At 36.8% G+C, this 15,108-nt stretch overlaps 1 protein-coding gene across 1 annotated transcript in view; it reads right to left on the bottom strand.

Annotated features, from left to right (window-relative positions):
- Positions 1–3,384: 3,384 nt before the first annotated feature.
- Positions 3,385–15,108, bottom strand: part of LOC121322139 (partitioning defective 3 homolog B-like) — a 230,041-nt gene continuing 218,317 nt past the window's right edge. The window contains exons 22-23 of the mRNA XM_041261680.1: positions 13,711–13,790; positions 3,385–5,910 (exon numbers count right to left, since the gene is read on the bottom strand). Of these exons, the coding sequence (XP_041117614.1) occupies positions 5,568–5,910; positions 13,711–13,790 (423 nt within the window). The 3' untranslated portion in view covers positions 3,385–5,567. The remainder of the gene's footprint in view (positions 5,911–13,710; positions 13,791–15,108) is intronic.

The raw sequence follows: 15,108 nt of genomic DNA on the forward strand, positions 1-15,108 counted from the left end.
TATAGCTGTCAAAGGCAATTACTGTGAAGAACAAAGGAAGGCTTCTCCAGGGACGAATGCAAATGCTCACATTTCACAAACTGTTGAAGGTATCTCAAGGTGCTCGGGGTGCTTTTCTTCTCACCATTCACAGGCTCTAATTCTCTCTCCATGCTAAATCCCTCCTCCCTGTGCTGTTCTAAATACCAATACAATTCTATGATATCTAAAATCTTCACTACACTGTTAAACAGATTAAGCGATCATATATATAAGATGTTACTTAAGTCCATATTTGAAATATGACTTTAATTGCACCGACTTTAATTAAGAAGCAAATTCATCTTTGATCAGTGAAGTGCTATTTCTTCATAACAGAATACAGTAAACTTGATTACTGCTGATACACACAATCAAGCAAAGAAAAAAAAAAACAGAAAATGCATACAATACCAATGTTAATCAGACAGATCTAACTTCTAATTATAGAGAAGGGCTCACTAGTCTTCAGATGAATGCTCCTCATATAAATGATGTCTTCAGCATCTTTAATGCGTGGAAGATACCTCAAGTCTGTTTACAATCAGTCAGTGTTCCTGGGACCAGCAGAGTCTTTGTCTACAGTACATGCTTTAATTACATTCACATATAAATGATCTAATTCGATATCTTAATTACAAATATAATAATAATAATAATAATAATAATTTTTATATAGCTCCTTTCATAGTGGTCCACCATCACAAAGCGCTTTGCAAGATATGAGGCTAGGGTGTGTGAACTATGCATCAGCTGCAGAGTCACTTACAACAACGTCTCACCTGAAAGACGGCGTACAGGGACGTTAAGTGACTTGCTCATGGTCACACAATGAGTCAGTGCCTGACTGAATCCTTACCTGCTGGTTACAAGCCCATTTCTGTAACCACTGGACCACACTGCCTACTAATTAATGGTCAGACTATGCATTCTAATAAATGAAGTGGTCCCACCAGTTTTAAGGTTTTGCAAGAGCCCTGGTAATCTATCCTAGTTCCTACAGTATATGATCTGATGAAGATGGTCACATTACTTATGATTAGACTTACGTCTCTAAAGCTATAGTGAACAGTGTTGCTGTGTCATGTGATCTTGTTGAGCCTACAACTACAAGTAATGGTTTCCACCTCAAGTAAGTAACCTTGGTTTGATTAAATGATGATTTCTTTTCCTGTTCCAAGCCCAGTGCACTCACTCAGCCTGCACTGAGAATGCTTTACTAACTATTCTCCAAGAGACCTGCATGAACCTGCTTAAATAAGCAGTGGAGGAAATTAGCTCAAACAGTGTACACATTGAGGTTTTATAAATAAGGTTTATGCAATGGAAAGATTTCATCAGCTTTCCTGGCATTTTGAAGACTAATTAAATTGAAATAGATCTGCACAAAAACAACAACAAGACACACAGCAAAATGTTACGCCCACCAAATAAACAAAAAGGGTCTTAACAGACAGCCTTTCCTGGTAGAGGGAGATTCCGAGATTGGGTGAAACTGGGGAACTGGAGCATGCAGAGCTAGTTACAAGGATATGGAGGAGCTGAGGAAATAAACTACGGTTCTTGTCTCAAAAAAACCCTTGCGGTTTTGTGATCTCGTTGAACTCCACTCCCCCTGGAGTGCCTTATTGTTTAAGTTCAATGTTAACATGTTTTTATGGGCCACGGATGCCACAGGATTTTCTATTTTAGGGGACTCTCTCCACTGGTCATATATTTTCTGGCACACTAGAGGTTGCTTTTAAGAGTTTACAACCTACAGGTTATTATTATTATTATTATTATTCATTATGTCTAGGGAGAACATCTGGGACACACCATCTCAACACCATGAGAACTGATTCGTTGATGATTAGGATTCTCCTACTATGGATAAGAAATGTTTGGCTTTTTTTTTTTTTAAGATGTAATATTTATTTATTTATGGATAACATGCCCATGGTTTGTTCCTATTAATATGGACACCAGTTGCTATAAATCAAGCCTGGAATGGCTGAGGGGTCAGCAACTCATGCTTTCTGCCATTGCACCCACTGAGGATTTGTTTTAACATGACATTTTCCCCAGCTCATTTACTAATCTATTCACACAAATATTTCTGTTTTTATTTGCATTGTTCATTCTGTTTATAAAGAGGTGAGCTTGAGGTGCAACATCTCGTTTACAAGTACTTCCTGTTTGTACATCAACATGTTCACAAGAAGTTGATCATGTTACACAATTTCACACAATTAGGAATGCTGATCAAAGAAAGTTGATTTACATAGGCCACTTACACCCTAAGTTCTGTTTTCTGACATATTCCGAAGCATTATGTTTAAACTAGCCAGCTTAACCCTACAACACATGCTTTTTTTTTTGCATCAATTAATAACAGCAGCTCCAGTTTTACAGTAATTGATATTTTGAGGCACTCACTGAAGCACTACCTCTTCAGTGGCATGTGGTAGATTGAAGCAGCATCTTATCAGTGTTGCTCTGTGAAGTGTAAAGTATTGGATTAGCATGAAAGCTGTCTAGACTAAAAGAAACAACAACTTCGTAAACAACATGTGCTTTTGTCTTAAAAAGGGATGGACACTTTTTATTTTGCTAAACTATGTAAATTGTCCAGACAACTTGGATTTCTATATCTAAGTTTTCAGACAAGATTCTGCAAACATTGGACCTGACCCTTGAAAAGAGTCTGTTTTTCCAGAGCGGCCTCAACTTCACAGCTTGCTCATAGCCAGCTCTTGCACTTTCTCTTCTTCATCAACACGTTGTATGGAACAGTACTGAATTTGTGATCACCCACTGCGTTTTCTGAAGTTACCAGGTAAGTACAGGAATGGATCTCCTTTCCCGGGTGACCTGTATAATAGGAAATTGTCCTGGGGACTGCTTGAAATCGTATACAGTGACATTTTTCATAACATTAATGCTCACTTCACTTTTTTCACTATATGTATGGGTGTTGATCACATCTGATTCTCCAAAAGACAAGTCGTAATTAATCATACTTCTTTCAGTTCCTCAGTGTGTTTGTTTTGGAATCTTTTGAGACAGAATTTTCTCATTATAACAAATGTACCAGGGCATCACTTCACCTGCCTCAAGCTATCGATCACATGATTTGACTTGGCTCCCTGTTACAGCCTAGTGAAGCCTGTGTGGCGAATCAGCAACAGTTCTCGCAAACAAATACAATGCAATCCTATTTGTCAACAATAACAAAGACTCAAAGAGATCAAGATGATGTGCACGGCTTGTAAGGAACAGGGGAATACTGAAAACCCTGATGACATCACTCCAAGCAACATGATATTAATAATAAAACATAAAAAACTGTAAAGATCACATTCTTTATTATATTTAATACAACACATGATACAAAAAATACATATTAATGATGAGAAAATAATTATTCTTTGTGTTACACAACAATTTCAAATTTGTCTGGTCTCATTAGCATGATTTAACAATCAAAGGCAAAGCAAAATTATTTGGTATATAATGTAAACACTCAAACAAGCTAATATGTGGCATCTCCTAATTAAATCCTGTTTATATTACTTCTGGTAGCAGAACACAGCCATTTACCACGTTGAGGTTAGTTTTGTTCCTTTTGCTCCAAGATTTTTTAGCCTCGGCATCAATGACATAAAAGTACCCTTTCGTTCCCAATATTGTACCATCAAATGAAAGCTTTCGCGTTCTTCCTTTCTGAAAAAGCACTCTTAAAAGGCAGATTTAATAATAACAACAAACTGAAGTAGACAGAAAAAAAGTATGCAATCTAATTTGTTATAACAATCACATACATTATACGTGAGAGAAGATTCATGGCAAAGAACAAATACATTATTTTCCAGTGCAGCTGAAGGCTTTACAATGCGTTGCATCTCAACCGCAGTGCAGTATATGTCAAAACAGAGAACTGGGAGAATAATTAACATTTAGAAGATCCAATTTCAAGCTTTACACAGTTCCCTAATTATTTTGTTATCTGACTTGCACATCAAATTAATGTGAAACATTGAACATGGTAACTTAGGGAAGGGCCTTACAAGGATTGGTTATACAGCATAGTATTCATACAGCATGTCCTAAATGTGAATAAGCTACATTGGTTAAGCGTGGAATTGTGAAATTATCTTTATTTCTTCTTTACAGATCTTAGAACATCTTTACAGAAAAGAAATACCAGCTTATGGTTAGGAGGGAATGACCTCTTTGAAAAGCCCCTTTGAAGCATTAAGTAGCCTCTTTATCCTCACATGCAGATGCTTTACTTCTCTATGTGTTGCATCAAAAGAACAACAAGGCTGGCATTTCTTTAGCATGGCCTCCATCCTGTTTATAGTTTAGAACTAATTCTCGCTTCTCTCTCCATTTTTTAAATAACTGACAGTTAGCACAATTAATTGCGATTTGGGTAGTGTTTTACTGAGATCACTGCACAGGGGTGACCTTTTACAGTATATAGTACAAAAAGATAATAAAAAATATATACAGTATACAATACTAAGCAATGACAGTAAATTCAATTTAGGATGAAGTGTAGAAAAAAATGCTAGACAAACATGTCACTTTTTTTTGCTGTTCTTTTCAGTACCAGGCATGCTCATTTAGTTCTGCTGTTTGCACTGGCACGGTAAATAGTCTCCATTAAATATAATCAAACAAGCATCTGATACAGCCAGTCCTGAAACACTGGTTTGATCGTGTAAAGCAATTTGGTTTAACAGTTTACAGTATTATACAGTTTATATACAAAGAGAATGACATTTCTTTTGGGAACTCTAATGTTGTCTATGGGAGGATCTATGGCTTTTTTTTTTTTTCTACAGCACTGGAGTATTTTGGCCACTCACAAATTTAAATGTCATATCTTTTCATATAGCAGTAAGAGCAGAAGACACAGCTTGGATAAAAAATGCTCTTTTGTGATTGACTGGAATGATGCAATATTTGAAAAGTATTTCAAAAAAGTTTTAGCAGCTTTTTCATTTTCATTTTTTGCATACATTTAACGTAAGGCACCTTTTGCTCCCATTTATCCTAATGAAAATCCACAGATTTTATTCAACTTTGTCTTTTTTTTAGGTGAATATTTGACTTAAAAAAAAAAAAAATAAACTAACTGAAAGTAAATTTTACTGCATTGCGCATGTACTGTAGAGTCTCTCTGAACATTATATGTGAGAGAAGATTCATGGCAAAGCACAAACACATTATTTTCCATCATTTATCCTAATGAAAATCCACAGATTTTATCCAACTGTCTTTTTTTAGGTGAATATTTACTGTGAATAATGTACTGTAGAGTCTCTCTCTGAACAAAGGCTAGAAAAAGAAGAAACAACCTAAGGAATTGAAAGACTGAAGGAAACACCTGCCTCAGTCCAAATACATGTGAAACCAAGCTGTAAATAATTATTACTGCTCTTAAAACTTAATTTCAGTGGATTTATCACTTTTGATAAAGAAAAAAAAAAGACAACCCTTCAATAAGACAGTGTATTACAAAGTGTCCCTGGTGTTCGTATCAAGGCCCCTGCTGCATGCTACACAGCTGCTGTCTTTTTCTGCCGTGGCTCCTGACTCCTGTAAGGCTCTGGACTGGACCCGCGGTACGTCCTGCCTGCAGTCTCGAAACGTGGGCCTCTCAGAGCAGCAGGAGAAGGGGGCACATCTTGACGTTTGGGTCCTCTGGGTGGAGGTGGTGGGTAGTAGCCTGGGTCTATCTGCCTGGGGTCCACCCCCCTGTGATCAGGCGGCCGGGGATAGTTGCTCCTGGCAGGATAAGGCAGGAACGCAGGCTGGGGTCCAGGGTAGGAAGGGTGCTCTCGTTCCCCATATCCAGGCTGTGGATGCTTTGGGTAATCGTCAAGTTCCACTGGCCCCCGCCTGAAATAATATCAAAACATTGATTTGAATGAATTGGAAGGGTTTTCATTTGCAGCTACTGAACAAAGCACTCAACTTCGATTAGGAACTTTGTTCTCATAAAAAGTTGAGGGGTCACATAGCTAGGAAGTGAAAGCTCTTGCTTGGGAAGGGGTCTTTTCCTTACCAGATGAAAGTCTCTGCACTTGCTGCTGTTAAGAGAAGAAAGGCTTCACAGAAATGCCCACTCATATTTCTCACAGGTTTGAAGCTTTTTGTGTGTGTGTGTTTGAGGGAGCCCAGGCTTTTTAAAACTGAATGAAACATAACTTTTGTTTTAGCCTCCACTGTGAATGAGTTGAAAGATGACAGTAGCCATGTGTTGTTTTGGTATTTCCAAATAAACATTTCTGATGGTGTTTCTGATAATGTGTACAAATATTTTGAAGCAATTTAGAGACATTCACTTTCGTAAGGTAATCCTATAATTTTGTAATACATTTCTGTGATCCAGTTTTCAACATGGCACAATGGTTGATTTAAAAATGAAAAATCAGCACCACCTTTTCCCTGTTCTTTTAAATACTATTTCCTAGGAAGAAAAAAAAAAAGAAGAATCTCACTTAAAAGGTGAAGTGCCAGGCATTCCACAATCCACTCGCATGCACCTCATCTATTTTCTCTGACCACCCAACGAGTTAGGGTACTTCAGACTCTCTCAGATTACTCTTTTTGGGGTCTTTCATCAATTGTTATTTGCTGCTTTTCTGATGTTATGCAAGTTCTATAAAATAGTTTGATTCACTTGGAATCAAACTGGTCTAAACGGCATACATCGCCACATCATTGGATTGTTTACCCACAAAAAACTGCTACCTATTAGCAGCTATAAAATAACTTATGTTAACCAAATTACTTTACCCCAATGGTAACTCAGGGTTTAATTTAAGCAGTGTCGGTAAAAACATTTGCTTAAAAAGCAAGGCCTCACCCAAATTGACCCTGAACAAGAAATAATCTGAAATCCACTGGTTGAAAGATGTGGGGAAATGAATCTGAGGAATTTTATTTTTAAAGACATGCTGGAACAGCAGCTAGGAATTGCTTTGAAATGAGCATGCTTTTGGTGTCCAGAACTATTATTTGTGTAATTATTGTATTATAGTAGTATTTAAGAGTAGGTTCTTGATCACAGTCAGTGAGGCTGGAGGGTGGCTAGGCAGGACTCACTGCCAACTGGCAGCAGAAGACAGATGCAAGAAGGGGTGCTGAGTGTGGAGGAAAAATTCAGCTGTAAAAAGAGAAGGGTCTTCCTGTTTGCTTAGCCCCAATCCATAGCTGAGGAATGGGATAATTCAATTTCATTTAATCCCTTAGTGATGGAGAAACCCAACGTTTCTGGAAAATAACAACCGCCCAAGTATTTTCCGGCTTACCCTTCGAATTTGAGCCATGTCAGCTTCTCCCTTGCATCTGCCAAAGGTATCAGTAAAGCAGCACTGTATCACATTTCTTCGACTAGCATTCTCAGTCTACAGTACCAAACAGCTGGCCCTTGGTCTAAAAGTTGAAAAGTTAAATAGGAAATCTAGCTTACTGTCACTCACAGCCAATGACAGTTTTGCAGGGCTGTGGGTATATATATATATATATATATATATATATATATATATATATATATATATATATATATATATATATATATATATAAGCTCTGAAATATTGGCAGTTATTTGATTGCAGATGCACACCATGCATAAAAACAGAACTTTTTTTAATTTTTTTTTTTACTAAACACAATAGACCAGTTTGACAAGGAGTGTTAATGCAGAGTAAGACTTCAACATGTGGTGTCTTGTGTACTGCAATATTAACAGATAAAGGCCACTGATACAAAGTCAATCAGTCTCAGAGGGGGAAATTGGACAGATTACAGTACAAGGTACAGTACACACATGGGAGCACATTCAGCAACAACTAACTTAACAGTGCTATTTAGTTGGGCAAAACATTGCGAGCAACAGTACAGTAAAACTGGGAATGGCACAAACTTAGCCAACAAGAGTATTACTTCCTTCTCTGCATAGCACTAAATCAAACATGTTTCTGACTTCACAGACAAACATATCTAAAAATATAATGCAAAAACAATCCAGGATTCTTTTTACAGAAAATAGTCACTCGGAACAGAGATGATCTTTTCAAAGGTTATCTCCTTTACATTAACACAGGAATGTAACTATACATTTTAAATGTGGAGCATGCCCTACACACGTGTAATTCAGTTCTGCTCTGGGACCAGAGCCATGAGTTACACCTTCACCAGCTGGCTCTCAGCCTCAGTTAAGAAGACAGCAGTGAAACGCTATTAAATGAGCTTGCTGTGTTGTTTCAGCTGCTGCAGGAACGGTGTGTATCTATAACTCAATCCTCAGACACGCCTGACCTGGAGAACGGCAGGGAGTTTACATTACATCACTACTTTTCTCTGTTTTATTTCCCACCTCAAGATTTATAACTATTGGATTCCTGGTTGGGGGCTGGGACCAGGAGTTTTGTTTGTTTTTAATTACATAGTTTATCAGGTGTTAGACAATTCCTTTTTCTGAATTTGCGTGACAGTTTAAAAAAAAAGGGAAATGAAAAAAGAGCTCTATGTGATTATATATAAGCTCTGTGATATATATATATATATATACGTATATATGCATGCATATATACATACATACATACATATATATATATATATATATATATATATATATATATATATATATATATATATATATATATATAAAAACACAGAATCAACACAGCAGCTCTTGAGTCTCTACTAAAGTTTTAGACAGCAAAAAGTAAACAAACCAGATTATGCGCACGAACCCTTAGTGATCACTATGGAAAGCCATCTGGGACAAAAATGTGTTGTGCTGCTTTAGAGCAAGCCAGAATCTCATGGGACTGAAATGCCTCGTTAAACAGTACCCAACTTCCTGAAGATGTTGTGCAGTGATTTTTATATAGACCCTACTGCTATGCTGTCTCTGCCTGCATTCAGAGCAATATAATGGCTTTTATTACTTTTTGAAAAACGAACAAATATCTGAATGAATATTTAAATTATGAGCAAATATCCGAACGTGAAAATTCTGTGTTTGTCCTAGCACTAATTAATACAATAAATGCAACACAGTGCTGTATGGAGCCCCAAAACATTTTTTAAATGTATTGCACAATAAAACCCTAACTATAACGTTTCACTGACTAAAAATTTAAATCTTGTTTTGGAAACACTGTGTAACAAATTTTTATTTTTTTTTGGTTCCTGGGTAGTAAGTGTTATTTCCTAATTGCTTATGCCTCAAAAGTATAGAAAATGGCTATTATTCCCCACAAACTTTGCTTTTGTGACCAGGACAGTGATATTTTGAAATGTACCTATTTTCCAGAACATTCCAGATAGATTCAGTGCTGAGTAACCTTGGAGTAACTTCTAGAACTTTCTAGAACTTTCCAGTAATATAAATAGTAGTATAAATACAGGGGCCTTAAGCCCACCAGTTCAGTTTAGTTCCAGCTGCCTAAGTGGATACATATCTGCATTTTTTCTGAGATGGCATCAAGAGGCTGCAATGGTGGCATTCCTGATGGGTCTCCAAGGCGGTTTTACCAAGTTTCCCTGCTATCTTTGCCTTTGGGATAGCAGGGACACCAAGGAGAACTACCACAGGCGGGACTGGCCACAGCGGACCCAGTTCTCTGTGGGGAGGAACAACGTCAAGTGGGAGTCACTGGTGGACCCCCAGAAGGTGCTGATGCCACCACTGCACATCAAATTGGGCCTTATGAAACAATTTGTCAGAGCTCTAGATAAGGAGTCGGCAGCCTTCAAGTACCTTCAAGACTTCTTCCCTAAGCTGTCTGAGGCAAAGGTCAAAGCCGGTGTCTTCGTCGGACCACAGATAAAGAAGATCCTGGAGTGCAATGAATTCCCCAAGAAGCTCACTAGTAAGGAGAAAGCGGCTTGGAACAGCTTTGTCGCAGTGGTTCGGGGCTTCCTGGGCAATCACAAGGCCGAAAACTATGTGGACCTGGTTGAGACTCTGGTGAAGAACTACAGCACAATGGGCTGTAGGATGTCCCTCAAAGTCCATATCCTTGATGCTCATCTTGATAAATTCAAGGAGAACATGGGAGCGTACTCGGAGGAGCATGGCAAGCGCTTCCACCAGGACATACTGGACTTTGAACGCCGCTACCATGGACAGTATAACGAGAACATGATGGGAGACTACATTTGGGGGCTGATTCGTGAAAGTGATTTACAGTATAATCGTAAATCCCGAAAAACTACTCACTTCTAAATCTTTTGTAGTCATTTTTGTGTTACTTTAGTATAAATACATGTTCATTTGGATTCATATGTTGTTTTTTTCTGACTTTATGTGAACGAAAAGACCGTTTTCCCATTGGAAATAGGCAAATTTCAAAATATCACTGTCCTGGTCACAAAAGCAAAGTTTGTGGGGAATAATAGCCATTTTCTATACTTTTGAGGCATAAGCAATTAGGAAATAACACTTACTACCCATGAACAAAAATTGTGTTACATAGTGAAATCAGCTTCTCAGAAATAAAAAAAAAAGATGTTGATGTTTATACCAAGTCAAGTATAGGTTTACCTCTACAGTTATGAAGTAACTATGACAACGAATGTTCGACGACGACTACTAATAATAATAATAATAATAATAATAATAATAATAATAATAATAATAATAATAATATACTCATAGTCTATTTACATTATAATACTATTATAATTATTATTACTAACATAGCAGTACATTTTACATTTGTACCAAATAAACTTGCTTACTAAGTGCAGGAAGTTCAAATTGAAATGTTTAACTATTCTCAAGTTGACTAAGGGGTTGTTTTGATCAACCTATAACTGTAAAAATAAGAAAGTTATGCAATCCAGGTGGGGTTGTCTGATACATTAAATGCTCTAAAAAAATTATTTAAAAAAATGCAGCTGTGTCTTATCCTAGGGTGATATAATTGATCAAAAAACTTAAGAATAGTTTGGAAAATGAGAATCAAACCAACCAGTTAGCAGGATTTTTAGCAAGGTGCAACTTTTTCTAAACATTTTGAAAGGGCTTACATTTTGCTGTGTCCAACGGCTAAGATATGCAACATTTACAATTATTACATGTGTAAAAGATCTTCAGGTAATAAACTGGGATAGGCTTAAGAAGCCCCTCAATAAAAGTAGCTCTGGGTTACTTTCAAGCAGGATTCCTACAAAGTTCTACGTGCCTAATAGAGGAAACAATGTCACACAGTGGTTCTATTGTGAAATTACTTTTGAATCTTATGGACTGTGTTTTAAAGAGCATAGAAGCAAATTAAAAACTGTATTTTTGTATGTGTTTCTCCCATTTCTAACTGAAGGAATTTTCAGGAAGTTTTTATTCTTGTTTTTAACTAGGTTTAGCTGATCTAGTGAGTTGAATGAATATACTGTGTTTGTGACATTTATCTTGTTTATCAGATGATGAGAACACAAGGCAGGATATGTCAACAATTATCTTCAAATTACTCATTTTGTTAAAAAAAAACAAACAGGTGATAGAGCCTGTTTAATCGATTTATTTAAAAAAAAAGAAAACCAGGTTAGTTTTGTTTAGCTGTCCCTTATTGAACTTTTTTTTATTGATCAAGACATTTATATATTTGTGTTGATCCACCCTTGTTAAATAATTACAGACCAATCTCACCTGTGCCTCATAATAGCTATTCATTCCAGGCTTTAGACAATGACAAAGTGCTGTTATGTCAACATCACGTTGTTCATCCATTCCATCCCATTCAACAGTAACCACATCAGTGGATTTGACTAAATCCGTACTTATTGCTATTAGAAGGGTCTTTTCAGAGAAGCAGGTTTGTTGACCTGCTCGGGGCCTTAGATGCAGATGACCACCTGGTAGACTTTTGACAAATTGGCCTAGACACGTCTACAATGAAATGGTCAGATCTTATTCAACCAACTGAAGATAATTTGTAAAGGTCACATGTTGCAGTATTATTGACCATTCACACATACCACAGCCCTGGTGTCTATTACTTAGTATGTTTATTAATACACTACCTACTTTATTAATTAATTTCTAAAATACATAGCAGATTACAACAAGATATTTATCCTGAAAAACATGCAAATGCGGTACTAAGTAAGAAATGTTCACAACTACAATTATGAACTTGTTTAAAGAAAACAGCTTACTATTTAAATAGGTTTGCATATATTGGTCCATATGATCTGCAAACAAAATACAAATACTAATTTGCAGTACCCAGAATAATGAACAATGGATGTAAAAAACAGTGTGAAAAACAGACTACAAAATACCCACCCATTTTTAAAGAAGAACACATGTTCTATAGGCAAGCAAAAAGATACCTGTATGTATAAAGCTGCTCTTTGGTTCAAGCCAATTTACCTGTTATTACTTTTTTTTAAATAAATCTTTTTTGTTTGTTATTCCATTTGTTTTCTTTTGGGATATGGCAGGGTAAATACATGCAGTGCCACAATACATTGCCAGGTAATCGTTGTATTTCTTTATTAATAATGTTACACAGAGAGACAGAATATAACTCACCGAGCATAAGGATACATATTCAGGAAAACAACTCCCAGGAAAACAATGTACAGGTTGGACTAAATGACAATCTTTTATCATTTACTGTTTGCATGCATCCACGGCATACAGTCCTTGGTAAACACATTTTATTACACCACAGACAGCTCTTGCTCCAAAGTTGAAGATAACTTTTTAAACCCCCTTTTGCACTCTTTAAATCCCTGCCATATGACCATCACTTTAATGCCGGTGTTGCACAGATTAATCTTTCAGTCTTTTCACAACCTGTTCAACAATTGTAAAGCAGCTTTGATGCCTTACCTTTTCATGTGAATGAATGTTTGCCAAGGCATTTAGAAAATTACTCTGGATATAAAAGAACTAAATACCCTCAAGACAATTGCAAATAAAAGCAAGCTTGGATGCAACATTGTTTTTTGACTAAAGGTAAATAAAAGTGATCTGCAGCTGGATGACAGTAGTAAAGATAATCCCAGGCTGTAAAGGTGATACACCTTTCAGACAAGGAAACATTTTCTCAGGGCAGATACAATCTACATGCTTAGACTTTTGGGATTGCTGTTTGAAACAGCCTAGAGGGGCTTACAAGAAGGGCAGATCATCACTTCTCGTTACTGGTGGGCTAGCAGGTCAATACCTGCCGTCTCACTTAATTAGGTTCCCATACTGTCAAACACAAATACAACCAACAAGTACTGTGAATTAGCTAGCAATATAATGTAGTGCTCAATTAGTGTTTTTTTTGTTTTGTTGTTATTTTAAAATCTAACGATGTTGAAAGTGAGCCTGCAATTTGCTCTAGTAATACCTAGTATAATCTGTTAAATGTAAAGGGATATAGATTAGCTGGTACAGTCTAAGGCTTTCTATTGCTTTCTCATATAACAGCAGGCACTAGACAGTGTTAGCTGCTGCAATATCAGTTATCAGTTTACACCAGTTGCCCGTCGCTCTCTCCCTTGTTCTTGGAAGGATAAAGTGAAATCTCGGCATGAGAACTCTGAAGGTAAACAGATTTAATTATAAGCTTTAAAGTACATTATTATATCCTCGCCTATCTGTCAAAGGGAAAGACCTTTCCTAACGCTGCTCCCAAGACATTACACACTGGAAATGTTGAATGGGAAGCCAGACAATGACTCACCTGGGTAGAGATGCATACTGCCTCTCTATGTCTTCATAGCGAGGCACAGCTGGACGTGCGTCATGTCCTCTTCCAGGTAACTGAAAATACAACAACAAAGCAAGCCTCAGTCAGCAGCAGGATATGATTACAATAATAACAACCGGAGGAGGCTATCTGCTGGGGCAGGTTATGGAAGCACTGGACATTCTAACCCCCAGGGCGGCTGCAGATTTGACCGCTCTTTCAGTGCAAGTCACTGTAAAGGTGGAAATAATCAATTAATAGGAATAAACTGGAATACAGCCCATAGGCAGTGCTTGGGCTGAACAGCTTGGAGGTAGTGCACTGACTTGCATGCCCATTAGGCATTTCTTTAATAACCTTTGTCAATGCAAAACGAGATAATTTTTTTTTTTCTTTTTAACCACCAGATAAGTTTCACTTAATTATTTGGTGAGCTGCGGAGAACAGCTTAAAGAAGCACTTCTGTTTCCTAAAGGCCTTGTTCATCACACTTCAAACAAAATGGACACAGAATCTTGTGGGATGGTTCAGGTTTTATTAAACACCTTCCTTTAACTGGCCTGGCCTTGTGTAAGCTTCATTTTAGTATATAAAATATTGTGTATATATATATATATATATATATATATATATATATATATATATATATATATATATATATATATATATATATATATATATAGATGCAGCTATGCGTGAAGGTCATGTCAATGTTTCAAAGTGGTTATTTTAAAAATGTTAATGAAATGGCATGCAGTATTCTAAGCAGCTTATGAGTAAAATGCGCTTTCTTCTTTAGAACCAGGTTTAAACACTTCCTTTGAAATAACGATACTCTATAGTACCCCTCAATTGTACCTTCAAATTACCTGACCTCGTTAAAATTTACCTTCCTGGGATCTAAAATCCCAAATGTGGCCCACTGGAATGAGATCCATATTAGATGCAATAAGTCACAGAAGTGTGTGTGGCATATTACTTGCCATACACATGCAAGTAATTTAACGGTTACTGGTATAAAAGGATTCCCTTCCTGAAATCACCACTCATCCTTTTAACATTCAAACAGATAACTAAAACATGCATGCAGTAATCATGTGACACTGACATTTTCAATTCTGATTCCCCCCTCCATTGTACCCGCTACTTGACGTACCAAACCCAATAAAAACAGTATCTGAAGCGATATTAAAAACCCTTTGAGGATTCTATAGTTATATCAGTGGAGGATTTTTAAACATCATAAAATCATTTAATCTTTTCCTGTATAAATAGTTTATGGCCCAACTCTCTGCGTAGAATTATTAGTCTTTTCTACTTCACAGACCCTAAAGGACAAAACAAATCCCATATGACTGCAACTTAACACCAAAGACAGCTGAATGCATTCGT

The sequence above is a fragment of the Polyodon spathula genome, chromosome 10, assembly GCF_017654505.1.
Source record: "Polyodon spathula isolate WHYD16114869_AA chromosome 10, ASM1765450v1, whole genome shotgun sequence".
Taxonomy (NCBI): domain Eukaryota; kingdom Metazoa; phylum Chordata; class Actinopteri; order Acipenseriformes; family Polyodontidae; genus Polyodon; species Polyodon spathula.